Below are 13,304 nucleotides of genomic sequence, written 5' to 3' on the forward strand. Positions count from 1 at the left end.
AGGAATTTGCTAAGTCATTGTAGAGGTGGTTCCCATGCTGACCAGGGAGAAGGAGGATAGCGAGCTCCGGAAATCACACGCTGCAGAAATCCTGGTAGCCAGCTGTTTTTGGAAGGTGGAGCGGGCAATGTTATTCGCATATCCTGGAAGATAGTGGAGGATAGGTATGTGCATTGAATGTGGACACTTGCTGTATAAAAGGAGAGCAGAAGTGGCTGGCAGGGTGTGGCACTGGTGACGGTGGTGAACTGAGAGCTGATCGGGAAGAATGGCACACCAATTACAGGCCATCATGGAGCTAGGCATGGAAGAAACTGCAGTGGAGGGGGGAACTGTTTGTCCCAAATGCCCATACTGGAGTGAGCCCACACCAGTTAAGTTATACTGCCCCGAGTGCGGATCTGGATTTTACAAACAGGAAGAAGGCAGTGCAGCATCTGCTAGCACTAGCCTGGGCCATGTTATGAAGGAAAGCAAAGCCCCCTTGGGCTGTGAGAGCTCTGTCCTAGGATCAGCAGTAGAGGGGAGACCTCCCACCAGAGACTTTAGTGACGTGGGACCGGATCTGACGGTGGTCGATGAGTCGCCCCAACTCGAAAACCATCTCAGCACAAGACCCCAAGAAGAAGGAACTATGGATAGAGCCAAGGGCACCCTCATCGTCATCTTTGAAAAAGAGCAGTCCAGAATCCCAGCTGAGTCTAATCCGAGGCCGAGGGCGGTGGCTGCAGCCCATAGATGCAGAGGAGGTGTTACTGTAAGAGGAAGCTCTGGTAATTTATCCTTAAAATCGAGCGTGGTACCGGAAAATTGGAGGGTGGCCAATGTAACGCCGATTTTTAAAAAAGGTTCCAGGGGAGATCCGGGAAATTATAGACCGGTGCCGGGGAAAATGGTAGAGGCTATTATCAAAAACAAAATTACAGAGCACATCCAAGGACATGGATTACTGAGACCAAGTCAGCATGGCTCTTGTGTGGGGAAATCTTGCCTGACCAATTTACTTCAATTCTTTGAAGGAGTAAACAAACGTGGACAAAGGGGAGCCGGTTGATATTGTATATCTGGATTTTCAAAAGGCGTTTGACAAGGTACCTCATGAAAGGCTACAGAGGAAATTGGAGGGTCATGGGATAGGAGGAAATGTCCTATTGTGGATTAAAAACTGGTTGAAGGATAGGAAACAGAGAGTGGGGTTAAATGGGCAGTATTCACAATGGAGAAGGGTAGTTAGTGGGGTTCCTCAGGGGTCTGTGCTAGGACCGCTGCTTTTTAATATATTTATAAATGATATAGAGATGGGAGTAACTAGCAAGGTAATTAAATTTGCTGATGACTCAAAGTTATTCAAAGTTGTTAACTCGCAAGAGGATTGTGAAAAATTACAGAAGGACCTTACGAGACTGGGAGACTGGGCGGCTAAATGGCAGATGATGTTTAATGTGAGCAAGTGCAAGGTGATGCATGAGGGAAGAAAGAACCCGAATTATAGCTACGTCATGCAAGGTTCCACGTTAGGAGTTACGGACCAAGAAAGGGATCTGGGTGTCGTCGTCGATAATACACTGAAACCTTCTCAGTGTGGTGCTGTGGCTAGGAAAGTGAATAGAATGTTGGGTATTATTAGGAAAGGTATGGAAAACAGGTGTGAGGATGTTATAATGCCATTGTATCGCTCCATGGTGCGACCGCACCTTGAGTATTGTGTTCAATTCTGGTCGCCGCATCTCAAGAAAGATATAGTAGAATTGGAAAAGGTGCAGCGAAGGGCGACTAAAATGATAGCGGGGATGGAATGACTTCCCTATGAAGAAAGACTAAGGAGGCTAGGGCTTTTCAGCTTGGAAAAGAGACGGCTGAGGGGAGACATGATAGAGATATCTCTATATATAAAAGGCACCACCAACGTTCTAAATGAAGCCTCCAGCCGGAAGTGTGAAGCGGTGTAGCTATCTGGTTTCCTCATGTGTCTGCCCCGCCCTCACTCTCTCTGTAACACAGCTCCTAAGTCCTGACAAATATAAACAGTGAAGGAAAACACAGCAGGAATCCTGTATAATTACCAAACACTGCTCTCCGAAACTCGAGCCTCGCTCTCTCTGGAACACAGCAGGAATCCTGACACAAACAGTGAAAAACACAGCAGGAATCCTGTATAATTACCAAACACTGCTCTCCGAAACTGGGAGGGGGGAGGGAGGGGAGAGAGGGCGGGGGGGAGACAGGGGAGGGGGGAGACTCACTCTCTCTCTGTCACACACACTCTCGCACATTCACTCCCTCTCAAACGTGCACACTCTGATAAAAACCTTGCTAGTGCCTGTTTCATTTGCATCAGAAACGGGCCTTTTTTACTAGTATAAAATAATGAGTGGAGTTGAGCAGGTGGATGTGAAGCGTCTGTTCACGCTTTCCAAAAATACTAGGACTAGGGGGCATGCGATGAAACTACAGTGTAGTAAATTTAAAACAAATAGGAGAAAGTTTTTCTTCACCCAACGCATAATTAAACTCTGGAATTCATTGCCTGAGAACGTGGTGAAGGTGGTTAGCTTGGCAGAGTTTAAAAAGGGTTAGACAGTAAAGGACAAGTCCATAAACCACTACTAAATGGACTTGGGAATAATCCACAATTCCAGAAATAACATGTATAGAATGTTTGTACGTTTGGGAAGCTTGCCAGGCACCCTTGTCCTGGATTGGCCGCTGTCGTGGACAGGATGCTGGGCTCGATGGACCCTTGGTCTTTTCCCATTGTGGCATTACTTATGTACTTATTACTAGGGCTAAGCAAGCCTGAGTATGGTCTGTGAGAAGACCAAGAAGACACAAGCTAGCTAATTGCCCTACTAGATCATAAATAAGGGAATACGTTATACATACAAAGCTGACTGATTTGCAAAACCAGACAGTTGTATACTAAATAGAAGCCACTGTTTGCCCTGGAATTGGTAGCATGGAATGTTGATACTCTTTAGGATTCTGGAATCTTGCTACTTTTTGGGATTCTGGAATCTTGTTACTCGTTGGGATTCTGCCAGGTACTTATGGTCTTATCTGATCTGTTTTCAACCTGATTGATCATGATTTAATTCTCTTTCTATTAGACTCCATAGGTATATCAGGTAGAGTGTTTTCTTGGTTTATGGGTTTTCTTTGTGACAGGTCATATTCAGTTAAATGGACAAAAACAGTTGTAGATAAATGAAGGATGAGATGTGGAGTCTCCCAAGGCTCCCCATGCTCTGTAATCCTTTTCAACTTAGTTATGGCAACTTTTGGTCAGAAGCTTAAAAATAAACTTAAGTATTGTACCTCACTAGCATTCCTCAAATATAATGATTTTGACAGGTGACACCTATTTCTGGGTTTTCAGCCAATCAGAAGTGAGGCCACACTCAATATCTGCCCATTTTGATGTCGCCTCATTTTGATGATGTCATAGGTGAGTGCCCACCTATGTAATAGTGATCATCACACAATATGGTTTGATATTAGGGCAAAGGTGGAGTGCAGATGCGCAAAACTCAAAGTACTGGATTTCAGATGTACTGATTTTGATAAAATGGGGGAGTACCTGAAGAAGGAGCTGTTGGCGTGGGAAGGAGTAGGAGAAGTGGAAAATCAGTGGCCAAAGCTAAAGGCTGCTATAAATATGGCGAATGATCTTTACACAAGAAAAGTAAAAACAAGAGAAACAGAAAGCCTATATGGTTCTCCAAACAAGTAGCTGAAAAAGTATGAGCAAAAGAGGCTTTGTTCGAGAAATACAAAAGAATTCAACAAGGAGATCACGGGAAAGATTATCGGATTAAACTCAAAGAAGCGAAGAAGGAAATACGGTTACCAAAAGCGCAAGCAGAAGAAAAAATGGCTAAAGATGTAAAGAGAAGTGACAAGACCTTTTTCAGATATATTGGAGAAAGGAAAAAAGATAGGAATGGAATTGCAAGGCTGAAAGATAATAAGAACGGCTATGTGGAGAGTGAGGAGGATAAAGTGAATGTGCTAAACAATTACTTCTCTTCGTTGTTCATGGAGGAAAATCCTGGTGAAGGACTGCGGTTGCCTGCTGAGGGAATATCTGGGAATGGAGTGGATACTGCGCTGATTACAGAAGCGTTTATAAACATCTGGAGAATCTGAAGGTGGACAAAGCTATAGGGCCGGATGGGATACATCCTAGGATACTGAAGGAGCTCAGAGAGGTCCTGGCGGGACCTCTTAAAGATTTATTTAATAGATATTTATTTATTTATTTATTTGTAGCATTTGTACCCACATTTTCCCACCAATTTGCAGGCTCAATGTGGCGTACATTTGCCGTAATGGCGGTTGCCATTTCCGGGTAACAGAATTACAAATGGTAACATGCATGGAACATAACATACATGGAACAGATCATGGTATAGATATATATCATGTGCATGTATACATGGTAAGGAAGAATATATTATGGTAATGCAGAGGTTCTGCAAGATTGGAGATGAGTGGATGTGGTCCCTCTTCTCAAAAGTAGAGACAAGGAAGAAGTGGGAAACTACAGACCGGTAAGTCTCACGTCGGTGGTAGGAAAATTAAAGAAGTCGTTGCTGAAAGAAAGGATAGTTAACTTTCTAGGAGCCAACGGGTTACAGGACCTGAGGCAGCCATGGCTTTACTAAAGGAAAATCCTGCCAAACGAATCTTATTGACTTCTTTGACTGGGTGACCAAAGAACTGGATGAAGGACGTGCGCTAGATGTAATCTACTTGGATTTCACCAAAGCCTTTGATACAGTCCCCCACAGAAGCCTCGTGAATAAGCTGAAAGGGCTGAACTTAGGACCAAAAGTGGTGAACTGGATAGGAAACTGGTTCACTGACAGGTGGCAGAGGGTGGTGGTAAATGGAATCCGCTCAGAGGAAAGGAATGCAAACTGGTCTCTCCCTCTCCACTCCTCCTGTCTCCCACCCCTTGATTTAGCATCTCTCTTCCTCCCTCAGTCTAGTTTTTCTCCCTCCCCTCCCTGGAGCATTTTTTTGTCTCCCTCCCATCTCCACCTGGCAGATTCAGCATCTCTCCCCCCTCCCCACCTTTCCCCAATGGATCCAGCATCTCTCCCTCCCCCTGATGAGTTCAGTATTGCTTGAGTCCTCCCCTCCTCTCCTTCTCCCCCCTTCCCCAGCACCTCTCCACCCAGATGAGGCCAGCTGTTCTTGAGTCCCCTACTCCTCCTCTCTTGGTCCAGACTGCATCTCTCCCACTGCCTCTGTCACACACACCCCCTGCAGGTCTTTCTAGCATCTCTCCCTGGACCTCCTGGGTCCTGAAACATCCCTTTGCTGACAAGCAACAGCCACAGTGATTCAAACAAGCGGCTTCTGCCTGCATTCGGGGCCTTCCCTCAGCTGTGTCCCGCCTCCTATGATAGAAACAGAGAAAAATGGAGGCAGATAAAGATCATATGGCCTCTCCAGTCTGCCCATCCATGCCATCTATTCTCCCCATCACTCCTTTAGATATTCTATGTACTTGTCCCAAGCTCTCTTGAATTCAGATACTGTTTTCGTCTTCACCACTTCCATTGGCAGGCTGCTCCATGAGTTCACCACTTTTTCCATGAAGAAGTATTTCCTCAGGTTACTTCCGAGTCTATCCTTTTTCACCTTCATCCTATGCCTCTTGTTCCAGAACTTCCTTTCGACTGAAAGAGACTCACCCCCTGTGCATTTATTTTGCATAAGTGTTTAAATGTTTCTGTCATATTTCCTCTCTTCCGCATTTCTTCCAAAGTATACATATTGAGATCTTTAAGTCTGTCCCCATACACTTTATCACTAAGACCACTGTCCATTTTAGTAGCCATCCTCTGGATTGACTCTGTCCTTTTTATATCGTTTTGAAGGTGTGGTCTCCAGAATTGTATACAGTATTCTAAATGAGGTGTCACATATCATCACCTCCTTTTTCCTATTGATCATTCCTCACCCTCTACACCCAAAAATCATTCTAGCATTCACCATTGCCTTTTTTACCTGTTTGGCCACCTTAGGATCATCGCATATGATCAGACCCAAGTCCTGCTCCTCTTTCATGCATAAAAGTTCTTCACCCCTTAAACTGTACTGTTCCCTCGGGTTTTTGCAGCCCAAATGTATGGCCCTGCATTGTTTAGCATTAAATCTAAACTGCCAAATTCCAGACCATTCCTCTAGCTTTACTAAGTCCTTTCTCATGTTATCCACACCATCAGGGGTGTCTACCCTATTGCAGATTTTGGTGTCATCTGCAAAGAGGCAAACGTTATCAGACAGCCCTTCAGCAGTATTGCTTACAAAAATGTTAACAAGAACCAGCCCAAGAACCAAACCTTGTGACACACTACTGGGAACATCCTTTTCCTCAGAATGAGCTCCATTTACCATGATGATGTGACTTCCTATTGCCACATGAGCGGGACACGGCCCAGGGAAGACCTTGAATGCAGGCAGAAACTGCGTGCTTCATAGGAACCAACTTTTCAAAATTATTGGGGGTGCTAAGCCCAATGGAAATAACCCCTCCCTGGACACATACAAGCAATTTTCTCAATATTGGGGGTGCTGAAGCACCCACAGAGTCGGCTCCTATGGCGTGCTTGAATCACTGCGGCTGTCGCTTGTCAGAAAAGGCATGTTTCAGGTCCTGGGAGGTGTACGGGGAGAAGGAGAGATGTTGGATGGACCGGGGAGGCGGCGGGTGGAGACAGAGGCAGCGGGAGAGACACTGCACCAGAAGAATGGAGAGTGGGAGATGCCAAAGTGTCTTGGCATCAGAGACAAAATAAATGGCTTTTCTAGTGCCTGTTTTGAGGGTCTGCCAGCAGCCAGCCTGGCCATTGAAATACTAGCCAGTCTGGCTGAAAACCGGTTAGTTGGCAACCCTAAGTAGAGTTCATTCTCTCAGGGATCAGATGGTTTTGCAGTACCCCATCCGCTACCAACATAGCGAATTATTTTAATGAAAAAATCATAAAACTCCGGCGCATGATACCAAACAACACCACCGACTACACAAAATTCCTTGATTGCTTAGATCCAAAACCTGGGGAATACCCAGCTGATCGTTCATGGACCAACTTCGACAAAATCTCAGCAGATGAACTCTCACAATGGCTTAAAAAATATAGCAAGTCTCAATGCAAATTAGACATTTGCCCTGTTAGCCTAATAAGAGCCGCTCCAAAACAATTCAAGAAAGACCTTACGGACCAAATCAACCACAGACTCCAAAACGGCCTATTCCCCACGAATAAAGGAAACATCCTACTCACACCTCTGCCAAAAGACGCAAAAAAAAGCACAATGGACTTAACTATCGACCAGTTGCGTCTATACCGCTCATTACTAAAATAATGAGGGTATAGTTACGAAACAACTCACTGAATACCTAAATAAACACTCAATTCTACATGAGTCACAATCAGGATTTCGATCAAATCACAGCACCGAAACTTTACTAGTGGCGGCAATGAACTCATTCAAAAAAACAATTGCAACTGGCAAGAACATACTAGTACTGCAATTTGACATGTCAAGCGCCTTTGACGTGGTTGATCATGGAATACTACTTCATATTCTAGAATACTTCGGAGTCGGAGGCCCGGTCCTCAAGTGGTTCGAAGGATTCCTCACCACCAGATCCTACCAATTAATAACAGATGCCAAAAGATCACCTCCATGGACACCGGAATGCGGAGTTCCTCAAGGATCCCCCTTATCACCTACCATCTTCAACTTAATGATGATACCACTAGCCAAACTATTAGCCAATCACAACCTTAACCCTTTCATATATGCAGACGATGTCACAATCTACATCCCGTTCAAACACAATATAACCGAAATCACCAACGAATTATGCACACCTGGGCAGACTCATTCCGTCTAAAACTCAACGCTGAAAAAACTCAATGCCTAGTACTCACTTCTCAATATAACACAAACTACTACTCCACTATTACCACACAATACTGCACCCTTCCTATCTCAGAAACCCTGAAGATTCTCGATACCCACGTGAAGAACACGACAAAAAAGATGTTCTATTCGATGTGGAAACTCAAAAGAGTCAAGCCTTACTTCCTGAGAAGCATTTTCCGTACCCTGGTACAGTCTATGTTACTAAGTCACTTGGACTACTGTAACGCTCTGTACGCCGGCTGCAAAGAACAGACTATTAAGAAACTCCAGACTGCCCAATATACCGCAGCCAGACTCATATTTGGTAAAACCAAATACGAAAGTGCGACACCCTTAAGAGAGAACCTTCACTGGCTACCACTCAAAGAACGCATCGAATTCAAAATATGCACGATCGTACACAAGATCAGTCACGCAGATGCCCCTCTTTACATGTCCAACCTAGTGGACCTACCACCCAGAAACGCCAAGAGATCAGCCCGCAAATTCCTCAACTTGAACTTCCCCAGCTGTAAAGGGCTTAGATACAAGCAAGCATACGCCACCACCATCTCGTATAGAAGCACACAGCTATGGAATGCGCTACCCCCAACCTTAAAAACCATGGATAATCTAAGCAACTTTCGCAAATCCTTGAAGACACACCTCTTCAACAGAGCCTATAAAAAGAACCTTTAAAGACACAAATCACTACACAACCCACCCACACAACCAACTACACCTCCCACATCACCCTACTTAACACCCTCTTCTCTTTCTTTAAATATCTTCGTCCTACCACCGACTATATCTATTATTCCCTCATGAATATGTCATAATAACACTCTGTAAGCCACATTGAGCCTGCAAATAGGTGGGATAATGTGGGGTAAAAATGTAATAAATAAATACCCAGTGATTAATAAAATCAGATTTGAAAAATAGTTAACTTCATTGCTTCTATATCAAGCAACATTGATATGGAATAACTTACTGGTTGTAATTAGGTTGAAGAAAAATTATCTTATGTTTAGGAGGGCAGTAAAAGCATTTCTGTTTTGAAAATATGTTTAGCGAATTAGTCAATATAGGAATTGTGATAGAGCAGAAAAACTTTGAAATTAGTTATTTTATTCTAATTATAATTCCTTTGGGATTGTCCAAGTCTTGTTTGTGACCCACATAGAACCTGATATGTAATTGCATCTCTAAGTATAGTAATAATAATATATTAAGTCTAATTAACTTTTGTTCCTTTTCATTAATTTATTTTAACAGTACCAATAGGCTCCTTCAACTTGTTATGCTTATTGTACACTGCTTTTTTTTTTTTATTGCAGGATATCCAGTGCAGGCCAACAAACCTTACAGCCAAAGCAATTTTCAGGGCTTCTCTCACTCAGTTTCCCTTTGCAAAGATATCTGTTTCAGCTCCAGAGTCTTTGGCATGTACTGCAGGATATGAACACAAGATGGGGCCTTTGATCAACCAGTCAAGAGCATATGTTCTCACAAATCTCAGCCAGCCACTTCAGGGTACTCATGCTAATGCTACTTTGAATGAGGAGATCTCTACTGAAAACAGGCAGCAAGTAAGCTTAAGAGAAGCCTCAGAACTACCTATTCACTCTTCTGGGTCCCAAGGGCTACAAGGAAGTTCTGTTGCTCATTTCCATGGCAATGATGCCAAAATTATACCCAGTTTCAAAAGCAGACTGTTGCAAGTCAATCTAATGGATACAAAAGTTACAAATGAGAGGAAGCAGCAGAGTGTTCTGCTATCTTCATCACCAACATCATCAACAATTGGGAAGATCATGAAACCAAAATTAGCAAAATTTAAACCCGATGCTCCCCTGTTCCACAAACCAGCTCCAGATATGCCAGTTAGAAAGAATACTAGTGATGCCATAGCATCAAATGGAAAATCAAGTAGCAGAATTTTTAGATTTTCACCTACTCAAAGAATGGAGTCCAATCCACATCAAGCAAATCCAGCTTTCACCAACAATAGTGAGAGGAATACAGCTGAAGTCATTCAAAGACAGATGAACCCTCCTTCACTTTCTACTTGCATGAGTTTACAACTTCAGCTATCGAATGTGAACTCAGAGCAAAGAAATACAACAGGTCTGCATTTCAACGCAAAAAAGAAAGTCTGTACAGCAGACACAAACTTACAGCACTGTTTGGATTTGAGTTGTGAAGCAGAAAGTGTCCACATGTCAGCCACAGAAATGGTGACTCCCTGGTTATCTCAGGGTGAAAAAGAAAACCACAGTGGAGGAGAAACAGGCAAGGATACTGATGTCATTCACAGGTCAACCTTAAACCTGCCTAATGTTGAAACCAATGATCAAGAAGCTTCAGTACCACCAGCAGAGGTTTCTACTAAGGTATCTGGTCTTCATTCAGTGTTTAGTTCTTCCCTAGAACAGCTATGAATGAACTATGTTGACATGCTCCCCATTTAATACTCTAGTTCTAGTGACTAAGGGGTAATTTTATGAGGGATTTAAGCATGTAGGAGAGCATTTTACATACTCGAGCAGTCTCTTATGAACTCCCTCAATGTGTATGCACATAAAAAGTAGGCTCAGAGAAGCAATAGCATCTTTTTTTATGTGGTACATGGACAGGTATTCTCAGAGCAGAGAACAGGCAGAGCAGGAAGGAATTAGCACTTGTGAGCATGTTTTTAAAGAAATATAGGCCCAGTATTTGCTAGGGGTGATCAGTGTTTTGCTGACCTACTATTGACATTAAACCTGCAAATTCAATGCCAGGCCATGTCCAAGCACTGGCATTGAATTTCTGAGCTTCTGGAGCCAGTTAATGCACAGCCGGTTACGTGCGATACTAGAGGATATGGGTTACCGCATAAGGACAGGATTGACTTTTATGTGGTCCTATTAATGAAGTTAACCTGACTGATTAATATTGGCACCTAAATGGCCAAGTGCCAACTCTGCTCCAAAACACCCCCAAAATAGCTGATTTTTAGTTCGGTGCTAACCGGTTATTTTTAGTGACACTAACTGGCTGAGTGCTGCTGAAAATTAGCAGTTAACCCCAAACAGGAGATTTAACTGGACAGAAGCCATTTCTGGTTGTTTAAATTGCGAAAATCGACCCCTATGTGCCTATGCACTGATTTATAGCGGCATTTACATGCAAATAATTATACCTGCTGTAGAGCAGGTGTAAATTTGGCCTATCTTTCCTGGGGTAATTTTGTAAGGCACATAGGAACATATGTTGCTTTTATAAAATATACGATCATATAAGGATCCTAAATCCAATTAAACTCCCTCTACTTTATCCATACAACATCATCATACTTCTTATACTTCTTACTATTCGCCTCAGCGGTGCTCATATCCAACCTTCATTCAATGTTGGAAATGCACAAGTGCACCAAATTCTTCATGGGCAATTAATGTCACATTAATTTCATCAACTTTTTTACTTAGTTGAATAATTATATTTAAATTTCCCCATAGAGTACTTATCTTAGCAAATAATCTGACCAGGGGATCTGAAGTGTCTGACATGCATGTTTCGCCAGCTAGGCTGTGTCAAGGACTGCCCCCTTTGCCGTTTTCAGTGCCAGCCTTGCAATGTTTACTCATGGGATTCCCCCTTCAAAGATATGTAATTGCCGTTTTCATGCCCATTATCATTTTGATTGCTCTTCTTTGAACCTTTTCTAATTCCGCTGTATCTTTTTTGAGATACAGCGACCAAAACTGAACACAATACTCAAGGTGTGGACGCACCATGGAGCAATACAAAGGCATTAAAGTATTTTCAGTCTTATTCACCATCCCTTTCCTAATAATTCCTAGCATCTGGTTTGCTGTTCTGGCCACCGTCTCACGCTGAGCAGAAGATTTCAGTGTATTATCTACAACGTCACCCAGATCTTTTTCTTGAGTGCTGACCCCCCAAGGTGGACTCTAGAATCAGGTAACTATCATTCAGATTATTATTTCCAATGTGAATCATCACATTGCATTTCTCCACATTAAATTTCATCTGCCGTTTGGATGCCCAGTCTTCCAATTTCCTAGGGTCTTTCTGCAATATTTCACAATCCGCACGTGTTTTAACAAGCTTGAATAGTTTTGCATCATCTGCAAATTTAGTCACCTCACTCGTTCAGATTTCCACATCATTTATAAATGTGTTAAATAGCACTGGTCTCAGTACAGATCCCTGCAGCATTCCACTGTTCACCCTCCTCCATTGAGAGAAATGATTAACCCTACCCTCTGTTTTCTATCCAATAACCAATTCCTAATCCACACCAGAACCTTGCCTCCTATCACATGACTCTTTAATTTTCTCAGGAGTTTTTCATGAGGAATTTTATTTATTTATTTATTTACTTATTTACTTATTTGGATTTATTTACTGCCCTTTTGAAGGAATTCACTCAAGGCAGTGTACAGTAAGAATAGATCAAACATGAGCAGGAGGCAATTAGAGCAGTAAAAATATTCAAACAACAATACAAAGTATGGCATGGTATACTACTTGCAATGACAATACAATATATACTAGAACATAATTGGTAGTGAAGGGTAAGGCAAAGTTGTAACATATAGATGAGCAAGAAAGTAGGAAGAATTAGAAAGTAAGGTGATTGATTTGAAGAAAGTTGCACGTGAGGTCAGAGAGATGGTTAAATATTATCTCAGCTAGGGTAGGAGTGGATAAACATGTCCCGCTGCAGTATGTGCCGCCCGAGTCAATCTTTGTGTGTGCGAGTGAGACTAACAAGTTAGTTACTTCTTCCGTTAAAGGCTTGGTTGAAGAGCCAAGCTTTCACCTGCTTCCTGAAGTAGAGTTAGTCTTGTGTTAAGTGGAGCCTTTCAGGCAATGCATTCCAGAGTGTGGGGGCTACTCTGGAGAAGGCTTGCTTGTGGGTATCACATCGTGTAATGTCTTTTGGAGAGGGTGTAGTTAGTGAAAGTCCTTGGGAGGACCTTAGTGTCCTTAATGTGTGGAGGATCATCCTATTCTTCAGATACTCGGGGCCATTTCCTTTCAGGGCCTTGAAGATCAGACATAGAGTTTTAAATTTAGCCCTGTATTGTACTGGTAGCAAATGAAGTTTTTGCAAAAATGTTGTGATGTGGTCACGTCACTTGCAACCTTCTGTGAGTCTTGCTGCTGCATTCTGAATCAACTGGAGCTGGTGCAGGCCCTTTGTAGTCAGACCATTCTATAGTGCATTGCAGTAATCCAGTCTTGATGTTACCATGGCATGCACAACTGGGATAAGATTTACCTTCTCGATGTAAAGAGAGATGCAGCGTAGCTGTTGCAAATAGTTGAAGCAGCTCTTGAAGGTTGCTTGGATTTGGGGAATCAGA

At 42.8% G+C, this 13,304-nt stretch overlaps 1 protein-coding gene across 1 annotated transcript in view; it reads left to right on the top strand.

Annotated features, from left to right (window-relative positions):
* C1H18orf63 (chromosome 1 C18orf63 homolog) overlaps nucleotides 1–13,304 on the top strand; it is a 186,323-nt gene that overhangs the window by 150,879 nt on the left and 22,140 nt on the right. The window contains exon 11 of the mRNA XM_030212812.1: nucleotides 9,264–10,319. Within this exon, the coding sequence (XP_030068672.1) occupies nucleotides 9,264–10,319 (1,056 nt within the window). The remainder of the gene's footprint in view (nucleotides 1–9,263; nucleotides 10,320–13,304) is intronic.

This window comes from Microcaecilia unicolor, chromosome 1 (assembly GCF_901765095.1).
Source record: "Microcaecilia unicolor chromosome 1, aMicUni1.1, whole genome shotgun sequence".
Classification (NCBI taxonomy): Eukaryota; Metazoa; Chordata; class Amphibia; order Gymnophiona; family Siphonopidae; genus Microcaecilia; species Microcaecilia unicolor.